Genomic DNA, 22,871 nt, shown 5'->3' on the forward strand with positions numbered 1-22,871 from the left:
CTCTGGGCGGCAGTGATGCTGCAGCTAGGGGAGGCCATGAGACAGAGGAGATGGTAGCCCCAAGCAGTGCAGGGGCCACGGAGGCTGCGTAGAAGGAGAAGGGCCACCCACAGAGAGGGGCCTGGAGGTAGGAGGGTGGGGGCAACCCCAGGTGCCCACCTCCACAGTCACTACTTCATCATAGCAGCCTGTGCCCGAAGACATTCGCTGTGGCACCTGTGTCCCCTTCTTTCCTCTCCATCGACGAAGAGACTAAGCCAGGGACATGGCCCCAGGTCAAGGTCTCCATGGAAGGTAAACGGAAGGGCATGGACACAGTCTGACTCCTGCCATTGCCCAGCAAGGCAGGCCCTGTCCCAGGGGGCCACGGGGGAAACTGAGCCTTGGGACAGTGGTGCAGGGCTGAGCAGTGACACAAAGGAAGTGGGGGAGGGGCAGCTGGCACTTCAGATTCTCACCCCCAAGAGTCGAGTGGCCTCTCCAAGCGGCCGAGGACAGCATGGGGATGCTCAGCGTCTCACCCCAGCCCTGCCAGGCATGACGTGGCAAACACCCAAGGGACACAAAGTGAGTTTGGTCCATCAGGTGCTCTGTGATACCACAGAGCCACTTCTCACTGATGTGCCCGCTCCTCCTGCACCCTTGTCACACAGAAAGCCCTGCCACGCGCCCATCCAGAACCTGGGCCCTGGGCCAGACCTGTGTCAGGCAGGTTAACAGTGGTGTCCATGGCCTCGCCCATGGGTGACAGCCCAGAGCCACTGCAGGGACACACATCAGGCCAGTGGGGGCAGGGCCCTGCAAACCTTCCGACGTGGCCTTGCTAAAGAAGAGGGGAACCGTGAGGCCCTGACTGCAGGCACGGCTTACTCTGGGCGTCAGCAGTGTTCCCATCCTGGTCCCTGTCCTGCTGGGAGCCCCTCCCAGGCCAGGGCCACGAGGGCAGAAAGGGCAGAGGCAGGCTTGAGGCCCCCAGGGGATCCCAGGCACAGACCATGGGCTGCAACTTCTCCGGGGATGTGGAACGAGTGACCTGCCCTAATGATGCAAAATCCAGCTGGGGGTCAGAAACAGGCACGGGTCGCAGTGCTGGCTCCCTGCAGAAGGTGCCAGCACCATGCACCTTTGTCCCTGACGGAGCACCATGTTCCCCAGTATTAACACTGAAGAGTCGGACTCCCAGAGGGCACACAGCATGGTCAACATCCGTACACACACGCATGCACACACATACACAGGCAAAAACAGACAAGCACACACAAACGCAAGGTCTTCAAAAAGTTCATGGAAAATGCGTATCATGAAAATATTATGCAGGTATTTCAAAACTCTTCAGAAATAAACTCATCTTTTAATTCCATTTCCAGGAACTCATTCAAGTGCCCCATCTATGCCCATGTACACACACCACACACAGGTGACAGCCAGGCAGAGGCTGTGGCCCTGCTCGTGGCAGTCCCACTGACTGCTGGTCTAGAGCACGGTTCCCTGGGTGCTGGCTGTAGGAGACCGGAAGGGGAATCTGCACTTGCCTCTGCCGGCGGGCAGGTCCGGGAGATGCACACACACTTCCTGGGGCAGGCAAGTTGTCAGCACTGGGTGAGGGGTTTCTGAGACCCCGGGGACACTGGAGAAGTCAGAGCTGTGTGCTCAGCCCTGCTCAGCACCCATACCCACCACGACCCAATCCCAGCCTGACTCCCACAAGAGCCCCACCACACGAGAACGCTGCCCTCCGGCCTCACAGCTGTCACCAAAGGACGCATCACCAGCTTGCCTTGAAGGGCCATCAGCCTTCTCGCCTTCCCCCACCCGTGTGCTGAGCGCACTGGACGGGCTGCCGAGGACGTGGCAGGGAGCAGGGGATGAGATCAGAGCAAAGGCAGTCTCCACGGTCACGTGGCTGGACACAGGCCAGGCACTAGGTGCTCAGGGCCTGGAGGGGCCAAGAGAGAGCGGCGAGGTCCTCAGGGTGGGGAGACCCCGCCTCCCGGCTGCAGCTTCATGAGGTGCCAGCCCACAGAGCTGGGGTGCTGGGCCTCCCCTGCTGCCTGCACCCAGGCTTGTGACCAGGCACCAGGAAGGGGCTCACTTTGCAGGGAATGGTGCAGAGTGGCCGTGGCTGGAGTCAGACACACCTACGCTCCCTGCCCTTGGCTCAGCAGGCCCAGGGCTCAGGCCACAGAGCCAGGAGCAGCAATTGGCCAGGGCCACATCAGCGGACAACTTCAGTGCTCACACACACACCTCATACACTAACACACACACACACAGAGCTGTGTGCCTTCAACCCGCAGGCCAGGCACTGTCCCCCACTAGCGCCTGCACCTGAAGCTTGGGCTGCGCCAGCCCACGTGCATGCGGCTTGCAGCACAGGAGCCCCCAGGTGTCACCACACACAAGAAAGATGGGGGAAGGGAAAGCCCTGGGGACACACACAGCAGGGGAACTGGGAAAGGCGGGGCCCTAAGAGTCCAGTCCCTGCAGAGGGGGCCAGGAGGACAGAGGCACTCAGAACCCACCTGCGGGTGGCAGCGGCCAGCCGGGCCGAGAGCCCTGCACAGCCGCTGCCTTTCCATTCACCCAGTCACCACATCCACACCCCTGGCTCGAGCCACAAGCTGAGTGTATGACCCCTGCCCAAGCCTTGAAGCCCTGGGGTCTGTGCACAGCTGCCACGGTGAGCGGGGGTGGTCAGGAAGGGCCCCACAGGCCAGACGCGACCCTTGGCTAAGCCAGCAGCTGTCCCCAGGTGCTGACACCATCATCTCACTACCCATGGTGTTTCAGCTCCAGCGGCCCAGGGTGTGGGCCCAAGGAGCCCGTGTGCACGCAGCCAGGGCGAGGGGTGGCCCTGTCAGTCACGGTACTTACAGGTGGACTTCCCGTGGGTTTTCTCGCAGTTCGGGCAGTGATAAATGTCGATGTCTGGTGCCTCCTCCTCTTCCACCCCAACACAGCTGAAACGGAGCAAACACACCATTACCAGGTGTTCAACCCCACTCGGGCACCTTCCGTCTGCCAAGCCCCGGGGAGGGTCCCTGCTTGCATCTGGGCCCCAGCCAGACGGAGTAGAGCTGTGCCAGGACCGTGGTCCACAGCGGGGCACACAGCCGCTGCCACAGCCACCCTGAAGACCCCTGTAGCCCCCCTGAGGGGCAGAACTCGCCAGGGGCAGCCTGGAGCCACCCACTGGGCCATACCACAGCCACCTTCAGCTCTGCTTCAGAGAGTTCAGGGCAAGGCCCACGTCCAGCGACTCCAGCGCCCAGGACCCCTCAGTGCGCCCCCCTTGAGTTCCTCCAGCCCTGCAAACCTGCACAAGGACTGAGCGCTAGGAGAGCTCGCCCAGTATACAGATACAGCCTTGACATGGGCCTCAGGCCACTAGCCAGCACCAAAGGCTTTGCCCTAAGACATCCACAAGCGTCTACAGAGGCAAGGCTGGCAAATGGAAATCTTCAGCCCTCTGCATGGTTTTGTTTTGTTTTGGGGGGAGGGGGGTTGAAAGTGACAAGATGCAAGAAATGCATACAACTGTAAGATCCCAGTGGACGGAGGGCAGGCCTGGGAGCAGGCAACTCCCATGAGAAAAATGCACCAAATGAGCTGGAAAATCCTTCCACATTTTCCTCTAGCGAGCACTTAAGTGTAAATAACACTGGCTAGCAAATTTAAAACTCCCCTTTTCCCCGGGGCCAGCCCAGATCGCCTATGCAGGAGGCGCTCGGGACAGCAAGCGTGGAAGCCACGGATGTGCCCCGAGCAGCCTGGTTTTACTTCGGGGAAGCATACGAGGCCATCAACAATTCAAGTCTCCGAAGCTGCTTTTAATCACGTTTAGTGTTTGCTTTAGTTTTCATCTGGGGTCTCAAGGGGGCTGACGCTGATGTTATACTGCTTATACCTCAGGAGGGATTTTGTACGACCACTAAGATGCAAAGGTAAGGTGACCGGGAAACCAGGACAGATGTGTCCCTGCACACAGGGCGTGGCCCAAGGCTGGCCAGGAGCCCAAGCACCCTGTGCCTGCTGGACAGCACACCCCCCAACAAAGACACTTCCAGAACTCTCTTCAGCAGAAGAAAGTGTTCCACGTGGCACGACCACCCTCTCTGTCAGAACGTTGCAAACAGCTTAAAAACGCACTTAGAGGGACCAGCCATGTGTCTGCCTGCTGTCCCTCCCTGGAATGGAATCGTCCACAGCCAGCAGAGGTGAGGAACAGGATCACGCTGGCACAGGTTCTGAGCCACTGACACAAGGGAACGGAGCCAGAGACCGGACCAGAACCCGGGGTTCAGCTGCGTCAGGGGGAGAGGCAGGCGGCTTCCCCTTTAAAATGCCCAAGCTTGAACTGCTTTGGGAGCAGCAGACCGCAGTGCAGATGTTGGCCTCAGCCTCACACCTGTCCACACATCGGCACAAGGGAGAGAATCCACCAAACCAAAAGGTGGCTCGGATTCCAGTCTGCCTGACCACGAAAATGAGAGAGAAGACGAAAGTCAGACATGAAGTAAAGACACTGCCACTGACCCTAAAAAGCAAGGCTCGTAAGAGCATGCTATAAATCATTATGGGCCAATAAGCTGGATAACCTGATGAAACGGACAAATTCCTAGAAACATAGGAACCATTGAGGTGACCTCAAAAAGAGATAGGAAAATGGAACAGGTCAATAACAAGAGAGGGACTCAATAATAATAATAATAAACAACTCCCCAAAATGAAAACCACAGAACCACCACTGGTGAACTCTACAATTTTTTTTAACATGTATCTATTTATTTGAAAGGCAAGCTACAGACAGAGAGAAGGAAAGACAAAGAGAGAGAGCTCTTCCATCTCCCATGTGGGTACAGGGGCCCAAACAATTGGGCCATCTTCTGCTGCTTTCCCAGGCTCATTAGCAGAGAGCTGGATCAGAAGTGGAGCAGCCAGGACTCAATCAGGAAATCCCTTATGGGATGCCAGCACTGCAGGTGGCAACTTAACCCACTATGCCACAATGCTGCCCACAAACTCTATCAAAATCTTAACACCAATTAAAATACAGGAGACTAACACCAGTCTTCAAACTCATCCAGAAGCTAACAGAGGAGGAAAAGTTTCCTAACTCTATGAGGTCAGCATTACCTTAACTCCAAAGCTAGACAAGACACTACAAGAAAAGTACAGATCAGTATCGTGTATGAATAATGATGCAAAAATCCTCAACAACATACTAGCAAATATAAACCAGACGCATATTAAGGGGACTGTACCCTATATGACCAAGTGGGAGTTATCACAGGAATGCAAGGACAGCTCAACACAGGAAAAGAAGCCAACGCTTCCAACCCTGAGGCTCACCTCTGACAGCAGGGAAGGACGCAGCCCTGGCGCTGGAGGCTGGGAAACAGAAGCTGAGCCTTTCTCCCGCAGCCCACGAGGGCACAGCTCGTGAAGGGGGTAGAAGATAGGAGGAGGAGGCTCACCCTACCCCACCCCCGCTGCTGGTACAGCTCCTCAACCCATCCCTCTGTTCCTGCCTCTCCCAGTCTCTTCCAAACCCTCCTCCTCCCTAAGATACACCACACTGTATTAATACAACGACGAAAAACTCCACATGTTCATCTCAATCAACAGACAAAGCCTTTAGCAAAATCTAACACTGCTTCATGATAAAGACACTCCACAAACCAGGAACAGAAGGGAGCTTTTTCAGCATGATGAAGTCCACAGGGACATATGAAAAACCCAGAGCTCACATTATAGGCAATGGTGGATGGATGAAAGCTTTTCCCAGAAGCCCAAGGACCAGCCAGGATGCTTGTGATTGCCACTTGAATTTCACGCAGTGTTGAAATTTCAGCCAAAGCAATTAGGCAAAAGAACAAAATAAAAGGCATCCAAATGGAAAGGAAAAAGTAAAATAATCTTCATTTGTAAAACACACATTCTATATAGCAAAAAATCCTAAAGAAATCCGTACACAAAAGAGTTGCTAGATCTAATGAATAAATGCAACACAGTGTAGGGAGCAACATCAACATCCCAATACCAGTTGTAGTTCTGTGTACTAGCAATGAGTGCTCCGAAAACTAAATCAAGAAAGCAATTACAAGAGCATCAAAAAGAATAAAATAGGGGCCAGCGCCATGAAGTAGTGGGCTAAGCCTCTGCCTGTGGCATTGGCATCCCCCAAATGGGCACCAGTTCGTGTCCCAGCTGTTCCAGCTCTCTGCTAAGGCCTGGAGAAGCAGTGGAAGATGGCTTAAGTGCTTGGGCCCCTGTACCCACTTGGGGGACCTGGAAGAAGTTCCTAGCTCCTGAATTTGTATCAGCCCAGCTCTGGGTGTTGCAGCCATTTGGAGAGTGAACCAGCAAATGGAAGACCTCTCTTTCTATCCCTCTCTCCCTCCCTCCCTCCCCCCTCTCTCTCTGTAGCTCTGCCTCTCAAATAAATAAGTAAAAACATTTTTTAAAAGATGTATTTATTTATTTGCAAGTCAGAGTTATACGGTGGGGGCGGGGGGGATCTTCCATCCAATGGTTCACTCCCCAGTTGGCTGCAACAGCCGGAGCTGCACCAATCCAAAGCCAGGAGTCAGGAGCTTCTTCCAGGTCTCCCATGCGGGTTCAGGGGACCAAGGACTTGGGCCATCTTCTATTGCTTTCCCAGGTCATAGCAGAGAGCTGGATCGGAAGTGGTGCAACCAGGTCTCAAACCGGCGTCCATATGGGATGCCGGCACTTCAGGCCAGGGCGTTAACCCACTGCGCCACAGCACTGGTCCCATGGGTAAAAGCTTTTTAAAAATAATCCAGGCCGGCGCCGCAGCTCACTAGGCTAATCCTCTGCCTTGCGGCGCCGGCACACCGGGTTCTAGTCCCGGTCAGGGCGCCGGATTCTGTCCTGGTTGCCCCTCTTCCAGGCCAGCTCTCTGCTGTGGCCAGGGAGTGCAGTGGAGGATGGCCCAAGTGCTTGGGCCCTGCACCCCATGGGAGACCAGGAAAAGCACCTGGCTCCTGCCATCGGATCAGCGCGGTGCGCCGGCCGCAGCGCGCCAGCCGCGGCGGCCATTGGAGAGTGAACCAACGGCAAAAGGAAGACCTTTCTGTCTCTCTCACTGTCCACTCTGCCTGTCAAAAAAAAAAAAAATCCAGAAAACCAGAGACTTTGGTAAGCTAAGACTGTTAAAAAAAAAAAAAGTCAAATAACTACAAAAAATTTAAGCCAGGAAACCAGCAGATTCAAGATTTGCACACTGCTGAAATGAAGTTTAAAGGCAGAAATAGACAGAAACACACACTATGACCATGGACTGGAACACTTAAAAGTGCTAGAACTTAATACTACCAGAGCAATCTATGAATTCAATGCAAACTCCAGAAAAATCCTAGCATGTCTGTTCACAGAAATGGAAAAGCTGATCCTCAAATTTTTATGGAACTGTAAGGGATCCCAAAACAAATTTCAAAACGGAAAATAAAGTTAAGAGTATCTATATCTCTGTTTCAAAATTTACTACAAAGCTACAGAAATGAAAACAGTGTGGCACTGGCATATGGATAGACATGTGGACCAAAAGAATAGAACGGAGACTCCAGAAATAAACCCATACTTTAATGACCAACTAATTTTTGACAGGGGTTCTAAGACAGGGAAGGAATAATCTCTTCAATAATTGTTGTTGCGATAAGTGATTAACAGTAAGGAAAAGAATAACGTTGGATGCTTCCTTCCCATTCTGTATAAAAGTTAACTGAAAATGGATAAACAGCCTAAATACACATAAGACGTAAAATTATAAAATCTCTTAGAAGAAAACAGAAAAAAATCTTCCTGATCTTGGATTTGGCGATATATTCCTAGATAGGACACCAAAAGCATGAGAAACTAAAGAAGAAAATCCAGACTTCAGCAAAATTTAAAACTCTGTGCACTGGGCTAGCACTGTGGTGCAGTGGGCTAAGCCTCTGCCTACAGCACCAGCATCCCATATGGGTGCTAGTTTGAATCCTAGCTGCTCCACTTCCAATCCAGCTCCAGCAGTGGAGGATGGCCCAGGATCCTTGGGTCCCTGCACCTGCGTGGGAGACCCAGAAGAAGCTCCTGGCTCCTGGCTTCAGATCAGCCCAGCTCCGGCTGCTGCAGCCATTTGAGGAGGGAACCAGCGGGTGAAAGATCTCTGTCTTTCCCTCTGTCTACAACCCTGCCCGCCAAATAAATAAATCTTTAAAAAAAAAAAAAAAAACACAACTCTGTGCATCAAAGCACACTATCAGCAGAGTGAAAGGGCAACTGAAAGAATGGGAGAAAATATTTATAAAACACGTATCTTACAAGAGCCTAAACCATATAAAGAATTCTTATTATATCTCAACAATAAAAGGCAAACAACCCAATTTAAAAATGGGCAAATGACTTCAACTGACATTTTTCCAAAGACACGCAAATGACTAACGAGCACATACAAAGATGCTCAGTCAGAACTGCAGTAACACACCATCTCACATCCACCAGATGGCTGCAAGTCTACTGGAAGAAAAAACTATTGATGAGAACGCGAAGAAATCATAACCACCTTACAGCAGAGAAGGGAATGTAAAATGGTGCAGGGCACTGTAGGCAAAGGTTTGACACTTCCTCGGAAAATTACACCTAAGGGGCCAGCACTGTGGCACAGCAGGGTAAGCGCCTGCCTGCGCCGGCGGCATCCCACACTAGAGCACCAGTTCAAGTTCTGCCTGCTCCACTTCCAATCCAGTTCCCTGCTGGTGCACCTGGGAAAGCAGCGGAGGATGGGCCGAACACTTGGGTCCCTGCCATCCGTGTGGAAAACCTGGAGGGAGTTCCGGGCTCCTGGCTTTGGCCTGGACCAGCCCTGGACATTGCCAATTATTTAGGGAGTAAATCAACAGACAAAAGATCTCTCTATATCTATATCTATATCTATATCTATATCTATATCTATATCTATATCTATATCTATATCTATATCTATATCTATCTTTGTGTGTCTCTCCCTCTCTTTGTTACTCTGGCTTTCAACAAACAAATCTTTTTTAAAAAGAAAATTCAACATAAAACTACAAGTCCATTCATAGGTAAATATCTCAGAGTTAAGAACAGGTATTCAAGCGGCCGGCACTGTGGCGTAGTGGGTAAAGCAGCCGCCGGCATCCCATATGGGCGCCGGTCCAAGTCCTGGCTGCTCCACTTCCCATCCAGCTCTCTGCTATGGCCTAGGAAAGCAGTGGAAGATGGCCCATGTCCTTGGGCCTCTGCACCCATGTGAGAGACCCAGAAGAAGCTCCTGGCTCCCAGCTTTGGATCGGTGCAGCTCCGGCTGTTGCAGCCATCTGGAGAATGAACCAGCAAATGGAAGATCTCTCTCTCTCTCTCTCTGCCTCTCTGTAACTCTTTCAAATAAATAAATAAATCTTAAAAAAAAAAAAAAGAACAGGTATTCAAACAAATCCTTATACATAAATAACAATATTATTCACCATAACCAAAAGGTCCAACAACAAATAAATGGATACACAAAATGTGGTCTATAAAACAAGAAAGTTCTGCTACATCCCACAACATGGATACATCTGAAAAACATTCCACTAAGTGAAAGAAGTCAGTCACACAGGACTACAACGTGATCCCATTTATATGGAATGTCCGTTAACAGGTAACTCCAAGGAGACACAAGGTTGACTCCCTGTGCCAGAGGGTAGGACAAGAGAGGAATGGGAGTCGTGGCTTGGTGGGTATGGAGTCCCCCTTGGAAATGAAAATGTTTTGGAACTGGATACAGTCAATGGTCACATAGTATTGTGAATGTACTAAATGGCACTGATTTATTTTTAAATGGTTGATTTTATGTTATGTGAATTTTATCTCAATAAACTTGGGCGGGGGGAGTCCTGGCCCTGAGAAAATAACATCACCACCATCCCATCATCACCATCACCACCATCTTCACTATCATTAATATCATCACCACCACCATCTTCACTATCATTAATATTGTCACCATCATCAACTTCACCATCATCACCACCATCACCACCATCTTCACTATCATTAATATCACCATCATCACCACCATCTTCACTGTCATCATCATCAACACCACCAATCCAATCATCACCACCATCACCACCACCTTCACTATCATTATCACCATCACCATCATCGCCACCACCATCTCCAATCACCACCACTACCATCTTCACTATGATCATCACCATCACCAATCCCATCATCACCATCACCACCATCTTCACTATGGTCATCACCATCACCACCATCTTCACTATCATTATCACTATCACCATCACCACCACCATCACCAATCCCATCCTCACCATCACTACCATCTTCACTATCACCATCACCATCATCACCATCACCAATCCCATCCTCACCATCACCACCATCTTCACTATCATTATCACCAGCACCATCATCACCATCACCACCATCTTCACTATGATCATCACCATCACCATCACCACCATCACCACTGCCACCAACCCCACCATCACTAGGCCTGGCTGAGTACTCACCCACATGGGTGGCATGTCAGGAACCCTAACTGCTCTCTTTTACAACCCTGTAACCACAGGGATTTTATGGCTCCTATTTAAAAGACTAAGGGAAAGAAGAGATTAAATGTCTGCCCCACTGGAGATAGTCCTGCCCTTGTCTTCAGGGCACGTACAGAAGAAACTGAAGCTGGCAGACAGCTGGGTTTCCTGTCCTGGTGTGACGACCCCACAGACCGGGTGGTTCCGGCTCATGCCCAGTGTGTCAGACTAAGCCCACCAGACCACCAGTGAAAGGCCCTGCACAGGTGGCTCTGCCGCAACTGCCACAGTCCTGAATCCTGCGAATACAGCCTGTAGTCTAGCAAAAGATCTTGGCAAGTTTTTGAGAAGATAAAGTTCACTATACCACAGAAGACAAACCGAAGCCAAGTCCAGGTCTAAAGAGTTAAGTGTTATAGATAAAGACATAGGGGCCAGCACTGTGGTGTAGCAGGTAAAGCCGCTGACTGCAGTGCCAGCATCCCATATGGGCAACAGTTGGAGTCCCAGCTGCTGCACTTCGGACCCAACTCTCTCTGCTATGGCCTGGGAAAGCAGTGGAAGATGGCTCAAGTCCTTGGGCCCCTGCACCCACATGGGAGACCCAGAAGTTCCTGGCTCCCCACTTTGAATCGGCTCAGCTCCAGCCATTGCAGCCATTTGGGGAGTGAACCAGCAGACGGAAGACCTCCCTCTCCGTCTCGACCTCTCTCTGTAGCTGTCTTTCAAATAAAAATAAATAAATTAAAAAGAAAATACAACAGATACAGCAAAGTGTTAATATTCCCACTCTGGGGCCAGGGCTGTGTACAGTGGGTTAAGCTGCCACCTGTGACATCGGCATCCCATATAAGCACCGGTGGGAGTCCTGGCTGCTCCACTTCCCATCCAGCTCCCTGCTGATGGCCTGGGAAAGCAGCAGAAGACAGCCCAAGAGCTAAGGTCCCTGCCACCAACGTGGGAGACCTGGATGAAGCTCCTTCCTCCTTCAGCCTAGCCTACCTCCTTCAGCCAATTGGGGAATGAACCAGTAAATGGAAGACCTCTCTCTCTGTAACTCTGACATTCAAATAAATAAATAAATAATCTTTAAAAAAATTCTCACTCTATGAACTATTTTTAAAAAGATTTATTTATGTATTTGAAAGTCAGAAGTTACATAGAGTGAGGAGAGGCAGAGAGAGAGAGAGTCTTCCAACCGCTGGTCCATTCCCCAGTTGGCTGCAATGGCCAGAGCTGTGCTGATCCGAAGCCAGGAGCCAGGAGCTTCCTCCAGGTCTCCCATGCGAGTGCAGGGGCCCAAGGACCGGGCCATCCTCCACTGCTTTCCCAGGCCACAGCAAAGAGCTGGGTAGGAAGTGGAGCAGCTGGGACTCGAACTGGCACCCATATGGGATGCCGGCACTGCAGGCAACGGCTTTATCTGCTACGCCACAGCACCGGCCCCATCTATGAACTTCTTAGTGAGAGAATCGCCTCAACAGAAGAAAAGGACCCAAACCAGGTAGAAAGAAAAGCACATGAGGGCTGGACACACGGGAGGGCAGGCACAAGACACAGGGCCAGGAGGGGCCCAGGACGAGGCGGAAGTGCTGCCAGGGGCCCCAGCTTCTCCTCAGCGATGCTGTTTTAGCCACATCCCAAGGGCAGGCTGAGTCGGCGGACAGGGGAGCTGGTCTCCCTCCCGAGTACCCTGGCCAGCAGGGCCCACCAGGTACTGTCCCACAGCTCCCTCTGAAAGGCCAGCGAGCCTGGCTCACCTGGCTCACCTGCGACAGAGGGTGGCAGAGAGCTTCACAGGGCAGTCCTCCCTCTCCCCAGCTCCACTTGGGTCCTCCACCCACCAGGAGCTGCAGGCTGGGAAGGAGCTGGGTCCTCCGCCTTCACACCAGTCAGGGGTTGGCTGGCCCAGGAGCTGGACCAGCACCCACATGCACCAGCAGACCCCTCGTCAACCCCCATCCTGCCCCACGTCCATGCTCTGCGTCTGGTGACCCCAGCAGCTCCGGGCCATCTCTCGCTTGCAGCATCTGGAGCAAACAGATGGTGGGAACCGCCCACGCGGCTCCTGTCCCGGGCTGAGCTGTCCCACCTAACCTGCACAGCACCGCCCTCCCAGGCACTGGTGCTGACCCTGTGGGCAGGAGGTCCAGGATGCATCTGCTGAACTCAGCAAAGACTCCTCCAGGCTCACACAGCAGAGCCAGCAGCCCCTGCCCACGTGAGACATCAGCAGTGCCCAGGATGAGAATGAGGTGCTCACCCCAAGTCCCAACTCCCCAGCATTCCCAGGCCAAACCACTCAGTGTGATGAGACCGCTGGGTCCGCACAGCACAGGGGGCCCAGGCCAGAGCCACCCGAGACTGTGGAGAGCCCCAAATGCTGGGCATGTTCCCAGGAAGCACCAAACCTCAACAGCCCAGTGCACCACGGGAGGGCACAGACGCAGGCCCTGCAAGCACAGAGGGAGCCACCCCATCTGAAAGCCACGAGGGAGTTAGGGATCCAGGCCAATCCACAGGACAGGCACCCACGCATTCCTAATGCCTCCACTACAGACCTGGGCTCTGCAGGCGCACTTACTAGGTTCTGTCAGCACCTGCCATACCCGGCCTTGGCAAGTCCAGCAGGCCCCCAGCGCCCGCCCACTGTGGCTCTGGCCAGGCTGACAGATCCACTTCCGCACTGTCCCTGCTTCCAGGCAGGCAGCGTGGTCAGGACAGCCACCTTGGCTGGTCATTTGCTGCTTTGAGCAGGAGGCCCCGGGGACTCACAGGGTAAGAGGTAACCATGGCAAGGTGGCCCCTCTGCCCAGAATTAAGTTCAGAAAATGGAGGGCCTTGAGGCCCCTCAGCCAGGTGTCACCCAAGGCCTGCATCAGCAGTGAGTGTAGCCATCAGCAGGGGCCCTCCTCCTGCAGGAACCCTGAGTAGCTTTGCCAGTCCTAGCACCAGTGCCCTCACCCCCTGACCTGGGGGTGGAAGCCAAGGCCTTGAAGCAGCCACAGGGCCCTAGGGAACTGCACACAACTCCCAGGTCAGAGCAAGACCTCCATGCAGTGCAAACCCTGGCACTGCAAGCATCGGTCAGGTCCTATCGTGGTCACCACCATCCTCACACAAAGGCTGCCTAGCCGTTTATTCTATTATTCCAAAGCTAAGACTTCCAAGTGCCCCCTAGGAAATCACTTGACAATGACCAGCATGAAAAACAAGAGGACAGCTGCAGAGAATGAGGAAAATGTTTCTTTGCATCAAAGTCAAGAGCAAAGGTTGCTGATGTCCTTTTTCCTTTTTAAATTATTTTATCTATTTGAAAGGCAGAGAAGAAAAGTTCAATCTTCTGCTCACTGGTTCACCCTGCCAAGTGTCCACACAACATCCCGAGCTGGACCAGGCCAGCCCCAGAGCCCGGAACTTAATCTAGTCTCCCATACGGGTGGCAGGGACCCAAGTTCCTGAGCCATCATCTGCCGTCTCCCAGAGTGCACATCAGCAGGAAGCTAAAGCTGGGAGCAGAGGCAGGACTCAAACCCAGGCTCTCTGATATGGGGAGTGGGCTGTCCCACGCAGCGTCTTAAGTAAGCACTGTGCCAAAGCATGGCCCCAGATGCTGATGTTCTAACTGGGGCTTTGCGGCCACACAGCAGCTGTACCCCTGGCACTCGACGTCAGCGCCATCCATCCACGGCGAGTGACAGGAAATGCTGGCGTCGTGACAGCGCTCCGTGGCTGGTAGTGTGATGAATCAATGTGTTAAAGACAGAAAAGCAGCCTACACTTCTTTTTTTGTTTGTTTGTTTTTTTTGTTTTGTTTTTTTGTTTTTTTGACAGGCAGAGTGGACAGTGAGAGAGAGAGACAGAGAGAAAGGTCTTCCTTTGCCGTTGGTTCACCCTCCAATGGCCGCCGCGGCCGGCGCGCTGCGGCCGGCGCACCGCGCTGATCCGATGGCAGGAGCCAGGAGCCAGGTGCTTTTCCTGGTCTCCCATGGGGTGCAGGGCCCAAGCACCTGGGCCATCCTCCACTGCACTCCCTGGCCACAGCAGAGGGCTGGCCTGGAAGAGGGGCAACCGGGACAGAATCCGGCGCCCCGACCGGGACTAGAACCCGGTGTGCCGGCGCCGCTAGGCGGAGGATTAGCCTAGTGAGCCGCGGCGCCGGCCCCTTCTCTTTAACATAAATTCAACTCCTCCCACCCCTTGCTAAGGTGAAGTGGGCCCGTGGATAAGCATAGGAGTGTACAGATCCCAAGAGGCTCAGGGCGCACAGCCGTGTCTCGGTGGCCCTCTGCAGGACACCTGTTGTGGGCCACCTGACGCACAGGCAGCCAGACCTGGCTAACATTTAAAATTGCCCAGGGAAGGCGGGCTGGTTCACAAGAGCTGAGCCCCAACCCCAACCGGCCCAGCCCACGCCTGCATCTCTGTGCCCCCCAGGCCCTGCTTGCCCCCTCCTATGGTGGGTGTGATCCCAGGACCACCACCACAGATCAAGGGTCAGGAGGCCCCGAGTGTGCAGGGAGGAGAGGCAGGGTGGCCCTCGGAGTCAGACCCCCAGACCCCAAGGCTTCTCAGAAGATGGAGGTGGGCATCTCTGCCCCAGGAGGCAGGCCAGGCCCCGCTGGGTCTGTGACCCCTGAGCCCACCCACATCTGCAGAAGGGGCAGGGTCATGGGCTGTGGAATGTGGGCTGCAAGGGCTCCACAGACCAGGAAGAGGAAGTGGTGGGTGAGAGAGAAACTCAGGCAAGGCGAGGCAGTCTGGCCGTCTCTGGGGGAGGGGCAGCGACAGGAGCCTGAGCCCAAGGGCACTAAGCAGAGCAGGAGAGTGGCTGGGGGTGGAAGTGCGGCGCCTGGAGAAAGCAGCCCCGAGTGACAGCGGCAGCGCCCGGCCAGCTCCCCGCTTCCTTCGAGAAGGGAGCTCCTCAGCCACGGAGCCAGCCCCAGGCCTCGCTGTCCCCGAGACCCTGTCCATGGACACAGGAGCATCAGAACCGATCTGTGGGCCCCCAGGAGCCAGGCTCAGACAGAACAGTGCTGTCCCCACCAGCTCACAGACCTGGGTCTGTCTCCCAGGGCTCCCAGGGGCTGGGAGACTGGGGCAAAGGGCTCTACACCTGTCACAGCTCAGGAGAGGACAGACCTGGTCCTCCCGTATTGAGAAGAAGCAGAGACCACGGCCAGAGGCCAGTGAGACATGAGGGAGGGTCCTCTGGCCCCAGCAGGGCATGAGGCACAGCATGGGGACAGGTCTGCAGACAGACCCCAGCCACAGTCAGTGACCATGGGAGACACACCCCCCAGTGTGATGCCACAGGACTCTGAGACTGTGGGGACATGAACAGGCACCAAGAATGAGGCCTAGACGCAGCTTAACACACACAGAAACACCCATGTGGATAGACACAGACACACACACTCCATACGCCCAGACACAAACCATGTGTAGACATACAACACACACACATGCAGACATATCACACATACACACACATGCAGGTGTGCATGTGCAGAGTGCTCCACGTGAGCAGAACACTGGAAAGCTAAATTTTTTTTTTAATCTTTTATTTAATGAATATAAATTTCCAAAGTACGACTCATGGGTTACAATGGCTCCCCCCCCCCATACCGTCCCTCCCACCCACAACCCTCCCCTTTCCCACTCCCTCTCCCCTTCCATTCACATCAAGATTCATTTTCGATTATCTTAATATACAGAAGATCAGCTTAGTATACCTTAAGTAAGGATTTCAACAGTTTGCTCCCACACCGAAACATAAAGTGAAAAATAATAGATGATTTTTTTAAAATGATGATGAAATCAGATCAGACCTATTGTCATGTTTAATCCCAGTGAGAGTCAAGAGTCAAGTTGGGAATTGATAATTTCTTTTTTTTTTTTTTTTTACAGAAGATCAGTTTAGTGTACATTAAGTAAAGATTTCAATCGTTTGCGCCCCCATAGAAACACAAAGTGAAATATACTGTTTGAGTACTCGTTATAGCATTAAGCCTCAGTGTACAGCATATTAAGGACAGAGATCCTACATGAGGAGTAAGTGCACCGTGACTCCTGTTGTTGACTTTACAAATTGACACTCCTGTTTATGGCATCAGTAATCTCCCTATGCACCAGTCATGAGTTTCCAAGGCTATGGAAGCCCCTTGAGTTCTCCGACTCTTATCTTGTTTAGACACGGTCATAGTCAAAGTGGAGGTTCTCTCCTCCCTTCAGAGAAAGGCACCTCCCTCTTTGAAGACCTGTTCTTGGAAAGCTAAATTTTACAATAAAAAGAATGAAGTAGGTCTTTACACACTGATGCAAAGTGATATCCACAACATATTCCTAAGTGGGCAAGCACAGGACAATGTCTCAGGTACAATTCCATTTGGTGGAAACCCAAACCAAAAGGTGTGTGTGCTTGCATGCCTATGGTTGTGTCTACATGCACACATGCATTCTGTGTGTTTGTATGTGGCCATGTTTGTGTCACGTGTGCGTGCATATGCACGTAAGTGCTTGTAATCACGTGTGTTGCCTTAGGTATGTGTGTCCCTATCTGTGCACATGTATGTGTGTGCAATATGTCCATGCCTGTGCCGATCTGTGTGTGCATGCTCATGTGCACCTGTGTCTGTGCACATCTGTGTGTGTGTCCATGTTTGTGTGCACACCCGTGCGAGTCTTGGACAGTAAGATGCAGTCCACCCCACTCACCCTGCCTCTGAGGACAACCCAACAGTGGAAATGGGGTGGAGGGCTGTTCAGGTGGTGCACGTGCACTGTCTCAACTGCAAGAACAGGTGAGACCAAGCTCGAGACAGGATTCACTGGAGCCAGCTGTGACCCTAGTACCCAGAACTGAGTCAGCTCCACAGAAGTTTAAAGCCCAGTAACGAGAAAGATAACAGAATTTTCAATCACAGAGCTTCAGCAGAGGGTCCAGTCCTTATCGCAGCACAGGGAGGAAAGACAGGACCCTGACCTCCTACCCCCAGCCTGGGTCCAGCCCCAAAATGCACTCCTTTGTGTTTTCGAATCAAGTCTGGAATTTACCTTAGAACAGCACAGCTATAGTGCATGCGCAGTTTGTTGTTGTTAGGGAACACTGATTTAATGTAAACTACAGTTTGTCTAACCTTGGTTTGACATTTTTTTTTTAAATTAGAGGAGGCACCTAAAATACGAAAGGAGGTGACAGACAGAGCCTGAGAGCCCGGTCCTCTGCAGTGTCCAGCATGGGAGCTGCGGCAGGCGTGCTTTCAGGGGCCGCGGTCACCTGGAAGTAACCAGAACCCACGCTCAGGGTGGCCGCAGGGAGCGGGCACTCTCATCCCTCCCGTCAGGGAACTGAACTGGGGACAAGCCTCCTGAGACCACTGCGTGTGGCAAGAGCTCCAACAAGACTGACACTTGGCACAGTGGTCAGCATGCCCAGACGACGGCATCCCGTATCGGAGTGCCTGGGTTCAAGTCTCAGCTCCATTGCCAGTTCCAGCTTCCTGCTCCTGCGCAGCTTGGGAGGCAGCAGATCACGGCTCCAGCAGCCAGGTCTCTGCCACCCACGTGGGGGATCCAGACTGAGTTCCTAGCGCCTGGATGTGGCCTGGTACAGCCTTAGCTGCTGCAGCCACTTGGGAGTGAATTAGCTGATGGCAGATAGAAGAGTCTCTCTCTGTCTCTGTCTCTCTCTCTCTCTCAGTTGATGGCGGATGGAAGACCCCCCCCCCCGCCTTTCAAATAAATAAAAATCAATTTAAGATATCAATGATTAATGAGCAGCATATATCTCCCACCAAAGGAAGTCAGGTAACCAGGTCATGCTGTACACACAAAATGGTGTATTACACAGCCATGAAAACTATAGGCCGGCGCCGTGGCTCAATAGGCTAATCTTCCGCCTGCGGTGCCGGCACACTGGGTTCTAGTCCCGGTCGAGGCATCGGATTCTGTCCCGGTTGCCCCTCTTCCAGGCCAGCCCTCTGCTATGGCCCAGGAGTGCAGAGGAGGATGGCCCAAGTGCTTGGGCCCTGCACCCACATGGGAGACCAGGAGAAGCACCTGGCTCCTGGCTTCGGATCAGCGCAATGTGCCAGCCGCAGTGCGCCAGCCGCGGCGGTCATTGGGAGGTGAACCAACGGCAGAGGAAGACCTTTCTCTGTCTCTCTCTCTCACTGTCCACTCTGTCAAAAAAAAAAAAAAAAAAAAAAAAAACTATGAGTTTTATATTTGTGTTTACAAGTTTAAAATCTATGCAGACACTAAAAACTATAGCACTTCTTCCTGGTGCACAGTGCCCAGTGTTCTTTATACTTCTCCACACTTTCCTAAGTCATGGGAAATGACGATGGACTCCTTTTAACAAGCAACAGAAATCCCACTTGAAAACCAGAATGGCCACCCAACTGCCTGCTTCCCAGCCACCTGTGCCAACTTCTCTGGCTCTTTGCAAAGAAACCGCCTGGGCCGTCCACTCTGGAGAGAGCGGGGGACTGTCAGCTCAGGACTGCAGAGATGGGTTCCTGGTGCTTGGTCCCATGGGTGCCTCACAGGAGTCTGGTGGAAGCTGGGTAAGGGAGGTGGTGCTTTCGGGATGGTGGGAGAGCCAACCCCCAGCACAGCCCCAGGGCAGCTCTCAGGGCCAGCAGCATACAGCATACGTGAGCCTTGGGCTCCGACTGCCACCAACAACTCCATGAGCACGAGAGGCACCCAGAGTTACGGACTCTCATCCTCCTTCTATGCAAAGAGCAGAGAGCGCTACTGACAGAATTACAGAAAGGGTTGCGTGTTGCAAGCCGCCCACGGCACCCGGCACCCGGCAGAGCAGACGCCTGTAAAGGCGGTTTACAGTCGTGAGCACGAGCACCCTCAGCATCGCTGTCACCATCGCCACCATCGCCATCGTCATCACTGCCGTCTTCCCCTGCTGGGCTCAGGACCACGACTCCAGCGTTCACTGCGGGCACTGAGTGGCTAAGAAACGGCAAAACTCCAGAGGCGAAACACAGAGTCTGTGTGGGAAGAACGCTGACGGCTCTTCCCTCCTCCCAGCCGTGCTGCGTCTGCTCCCCCAGAATTCCCAGCCGAATGGACCCCAGCACAGCCCCTTCCTGCCTCCAAGCAGAGGAGGGCCGGTCCGGCCGGGCCCTGCCCCCGTCTCACCCAGAGCGCCTTCCTCCCCAGTGTGACGCTGTCTCGGGTGAGGCCCCGCTGCAGGGTGAGGAAGCCACGCTCGCGAGCCTGTGCCCCTGGAACTTCTCCATCTGTTCCCATGCACAGACACACCCTGTGGGCTTATGCCATCCTCTCCTCTTCCAGCCCAGTCATGGCATGAGCTGGGTGACAACCCTGTGAGCCGGTGTCCCTGGCACCCCAGGCCGCTCCTCCTGGCAGCCTCAGGGCTGGTGATTCAGTTTCTCTGTCTGGAAGCGGAGACAGAGGCGCCAAGTCCTCCAAAGGAAGTGGCAAGGACAAGGTACCCAGAACACGGGGATGTAGAGCCACGGGGCCCAGCAGCACCAGGCTCAGCCAGTGGCCACCAGACAGGCACCTGAGGACACTCACGGTGGCCAGCATGGACTGGCCCTGGGGCTTCAGGAAGAGCCACCAGGAAGAGGGAAAGCACTTCGCTCCCTATGGGTCAGATGCCAGGCCAAAAGCCCCAGGGCTGCCATTCCCCAAGCCCACTGCCCTGTCCAGGGCAGGGTCCCACTCAAAAGAACATGGCAGGGTGTGCAAGGTTGGCAGTGGAGCCAGCACGGGACCCCAAACTCCTCGTGACCCTGGCTGGGGTCATGAGTGCACACAGGCGCCACGTGGGGACAGGCAGGCTTGGTCGAGCAGGGGAGGGGGAGGTGGCCAGAGGCAGGCCGGTGACAGTGCTCAATGTCCCCAGCCTCTGGAAGGGCTCTCCCTCCCCTGGAGAAAGGCTGGAGACTACTGGGATGAATACAGAGGCCAACATTTCCCCGCCCCCGCCTCTCGCTCCCTGTTTTCTGGATCACTTGCAACTAAGCTCCAACATCAGGACCTGTGGCCCTAATCCCTTGGCCTGGGCCTCCTAAGAGTGGGACGTTCTCCACCTATGCCAGACAAGGGTAACACCCGACCTGGGTCCTCTAATCTATGCGTGCTCTCAGGTTCCCGGGGATCCCAGCACTGCTCTTTACAGCTGCTTGGGTATTTGGCCTAGAGTCTCACGCAGCCCTCAGGTGGACTTCTCGTTCTTTGGGGGCTCCAGCCAGCGGTCTTGTGCAGAGACCCTCTTTGCCCCTGCCTGGTGTCGATGGAGCTGGGTTGTGCATCTCTGGGGGGTGCTGTGTGTGCAGGTCACAGACACCTGCCAGGCTGGGTCTCCTGGCTGAGGCAAGTCCCCGAGATCCGGCCCCCGACCAGGTGCAAAGAAGGGGCTCTGACCGGCAGGCTCAGCCTCCAGGGTTTCCCACTTAGCAACCCCCAGCCTCACTCCACACAGGGTCACGGCGACCTCTGGGGAGGCTTTGAAAACCTGGGCCCCAAACCCTGGGGCCGTGGGGTCAGAGTCTGTTCCCAAAGACAGGCCAGGCCTGGGCCACGTGGTGGGGGCTGCCACAGGTCCTGGGTGAGTCAAGGGACCAGGCCCTGGTCCTGGCTTCCCATGACCCTGGGGGACAGCATCTCATGGGGTGGGGGGGCAGCCCAGAGGTGGGGCCACGTTTCCTGTCAGCTTCCTCCCCACAGCAGCGGAGGCTATGCCAAGGTAGTGCCTTGACTGCCACGGCTCTTTTTTTTTTTTTTTTTTTTTTTTTTTAAGATTTGTTTATTTATTTGAAAGTCAGGGTTACAGAGAGGGAAAGACAGACAGAGCGAGAATGAGAGAGAGGTCTTCCATCCGCTGGTTCACTCCCCAGATGGCTGCAACAGCCAGGGCTGAGCCAGGCAGAAGCCAGGAGCTTCATCTGGGTCTTCTACATAGGCCCAGGGGCCCAAGCACTTGGGCCATTATCTACTACTTTCCCAGGCCATTAGCAGGGAGCTAGATCCAAAGTGGAGAAGCCAAGACTGGAACCAGTATCCAATGGCTGACACCCCCCACCCCTGCCACTACCTCCTGCCCTGCCCCGGACTTGGCTGTTAACTGCATTTCTAGAATGTCCCTGCATGAGAAAACCCCAGGCATGACCGATGGAAAGCAGCAGGCTGCAGACCTGGAACTCCTGAGATGTCACCACTTGTCATTGTTGATCCCACACACTTAGCTGTAGAGCCAAGCGCTCTACCCAGCCCATTTCACAAGTCCTCACAGCTGCCACGCAGTGACAGAGACACTGAGAGCTGGCCCTGTACCCAGAGGAAGTGGGGAAGCCCTCATGTCCCCAGGCACCATCACAGCGATGCCCCACCCAGCCAGCAGGGAGCAAACAGAAGTAGGGAGGGAGACCAGAGAGACCACAGCACCAAGTCTCCAGGGCTCTCAGCTGCAATAACGCATTCCTAGGGCTGCCTTCTGAGATCTGACTTTAAGGCACCGACAAGCACAGAAGCACACCAACAGACTTGTTTAAAACCGGCGTCCGCTGGGCACACACAGACTTGCTGTTCTAATTAGACAGCGCCCCTCGGGGCTTGCTATGGCATGTACCCAAAGGGGAGCTGGCCCTTCTCTTCCCCAGAGAGACGAAGGGGAGACTCCTGGGGGTCCTGCGAGGGTCCACTGCAGCCTACCTCACAGGTGCAAAAATCAGAACGACTCAGGACTATGGCACTGCTCCCCACTGCTCTGAACAAAACCAAGGACCGACAAGAGTGACTGCTGGCCATCATGACGCACGCACCCAAAGGAGTCCTCAGTCGACTCCCAAGATGTGTGTGAGGGACGCGGTCATCGACGAGGAGCCCCACAAGCACACTGACGGCGTCATGGCCTGACGTGCTTGCAGAGAAGGGCCCACCAATGGCTTCACAGGCAAGCAGACAAGCCAAGTGACTTGGAGTCAGACCGTCACCCAGCACCGCTGTGTGATTTCTCTCTACCGGCGAGCCAAGGGGAGCCCACAAGGAGGGGCGCCCGGTGTGGCCGAGGCCACGGAGCAACAGGTTCTCACGTGCACCTGCAAGAACACGCTGGCACGATATTTCCAGCACAGGCACCTGCTGCCCGTTCCCTTCTGGGTCCAGCTCAGACCCGCAGCACATGCGTGCACAGGCACTGGAAGAAACCTACTTGTCCACCCACAGGACACGGAGCTAAACGTTCTGGAGGGTAGACAGGTCCCAGCTGGACGGTTGCTGGGCTGGACAATCCCCAGATGTACCATC

General features: G+C 54.0%; 1 protein-coding gene across 4 annotated transcripts in view; it reads right to left on the reverse strand.

Annotated features, from left to right (window-relative positions):
* Window positions 1–22,871, reverse strand: part of PHF2 (PHD finger protein 2) — an 89,144-nt gene that overhangs the window by 35,987 nt on the left and 30,286 nt on the right. For all 4 annotated transcript variants that reach the window (XM_070049984.1, XM_070049983.1, XM_051846983.2 and 1 more), the window contains exon 2: window positions 2,875–2,960. In XM_070049984.1, coding sequence (XP_069906085.1) covers window positions 2,875–2,960 — 86 coding nt within the window. The remainder of the gene's footprint in view (window positions 1–2,874; window positions 2,961–22,871) is intronic.

The sequence above is a fragment of the Oryctolagus cuniculus genome, chromosome 1 (assembly GCF_964237555.1).
Source record: "Oryctolagus cuniculus chromosome 1, mOryCun1.1, whole genome shotgun sequence".
NCBI classification, from domain to species: domain Eukaryota; kingdom Metazoa; phylum Chordata; class Mammalia; order Lagomorpha; family Leporidae; genus Oryctolagus; species Oryctolagus cuniculus.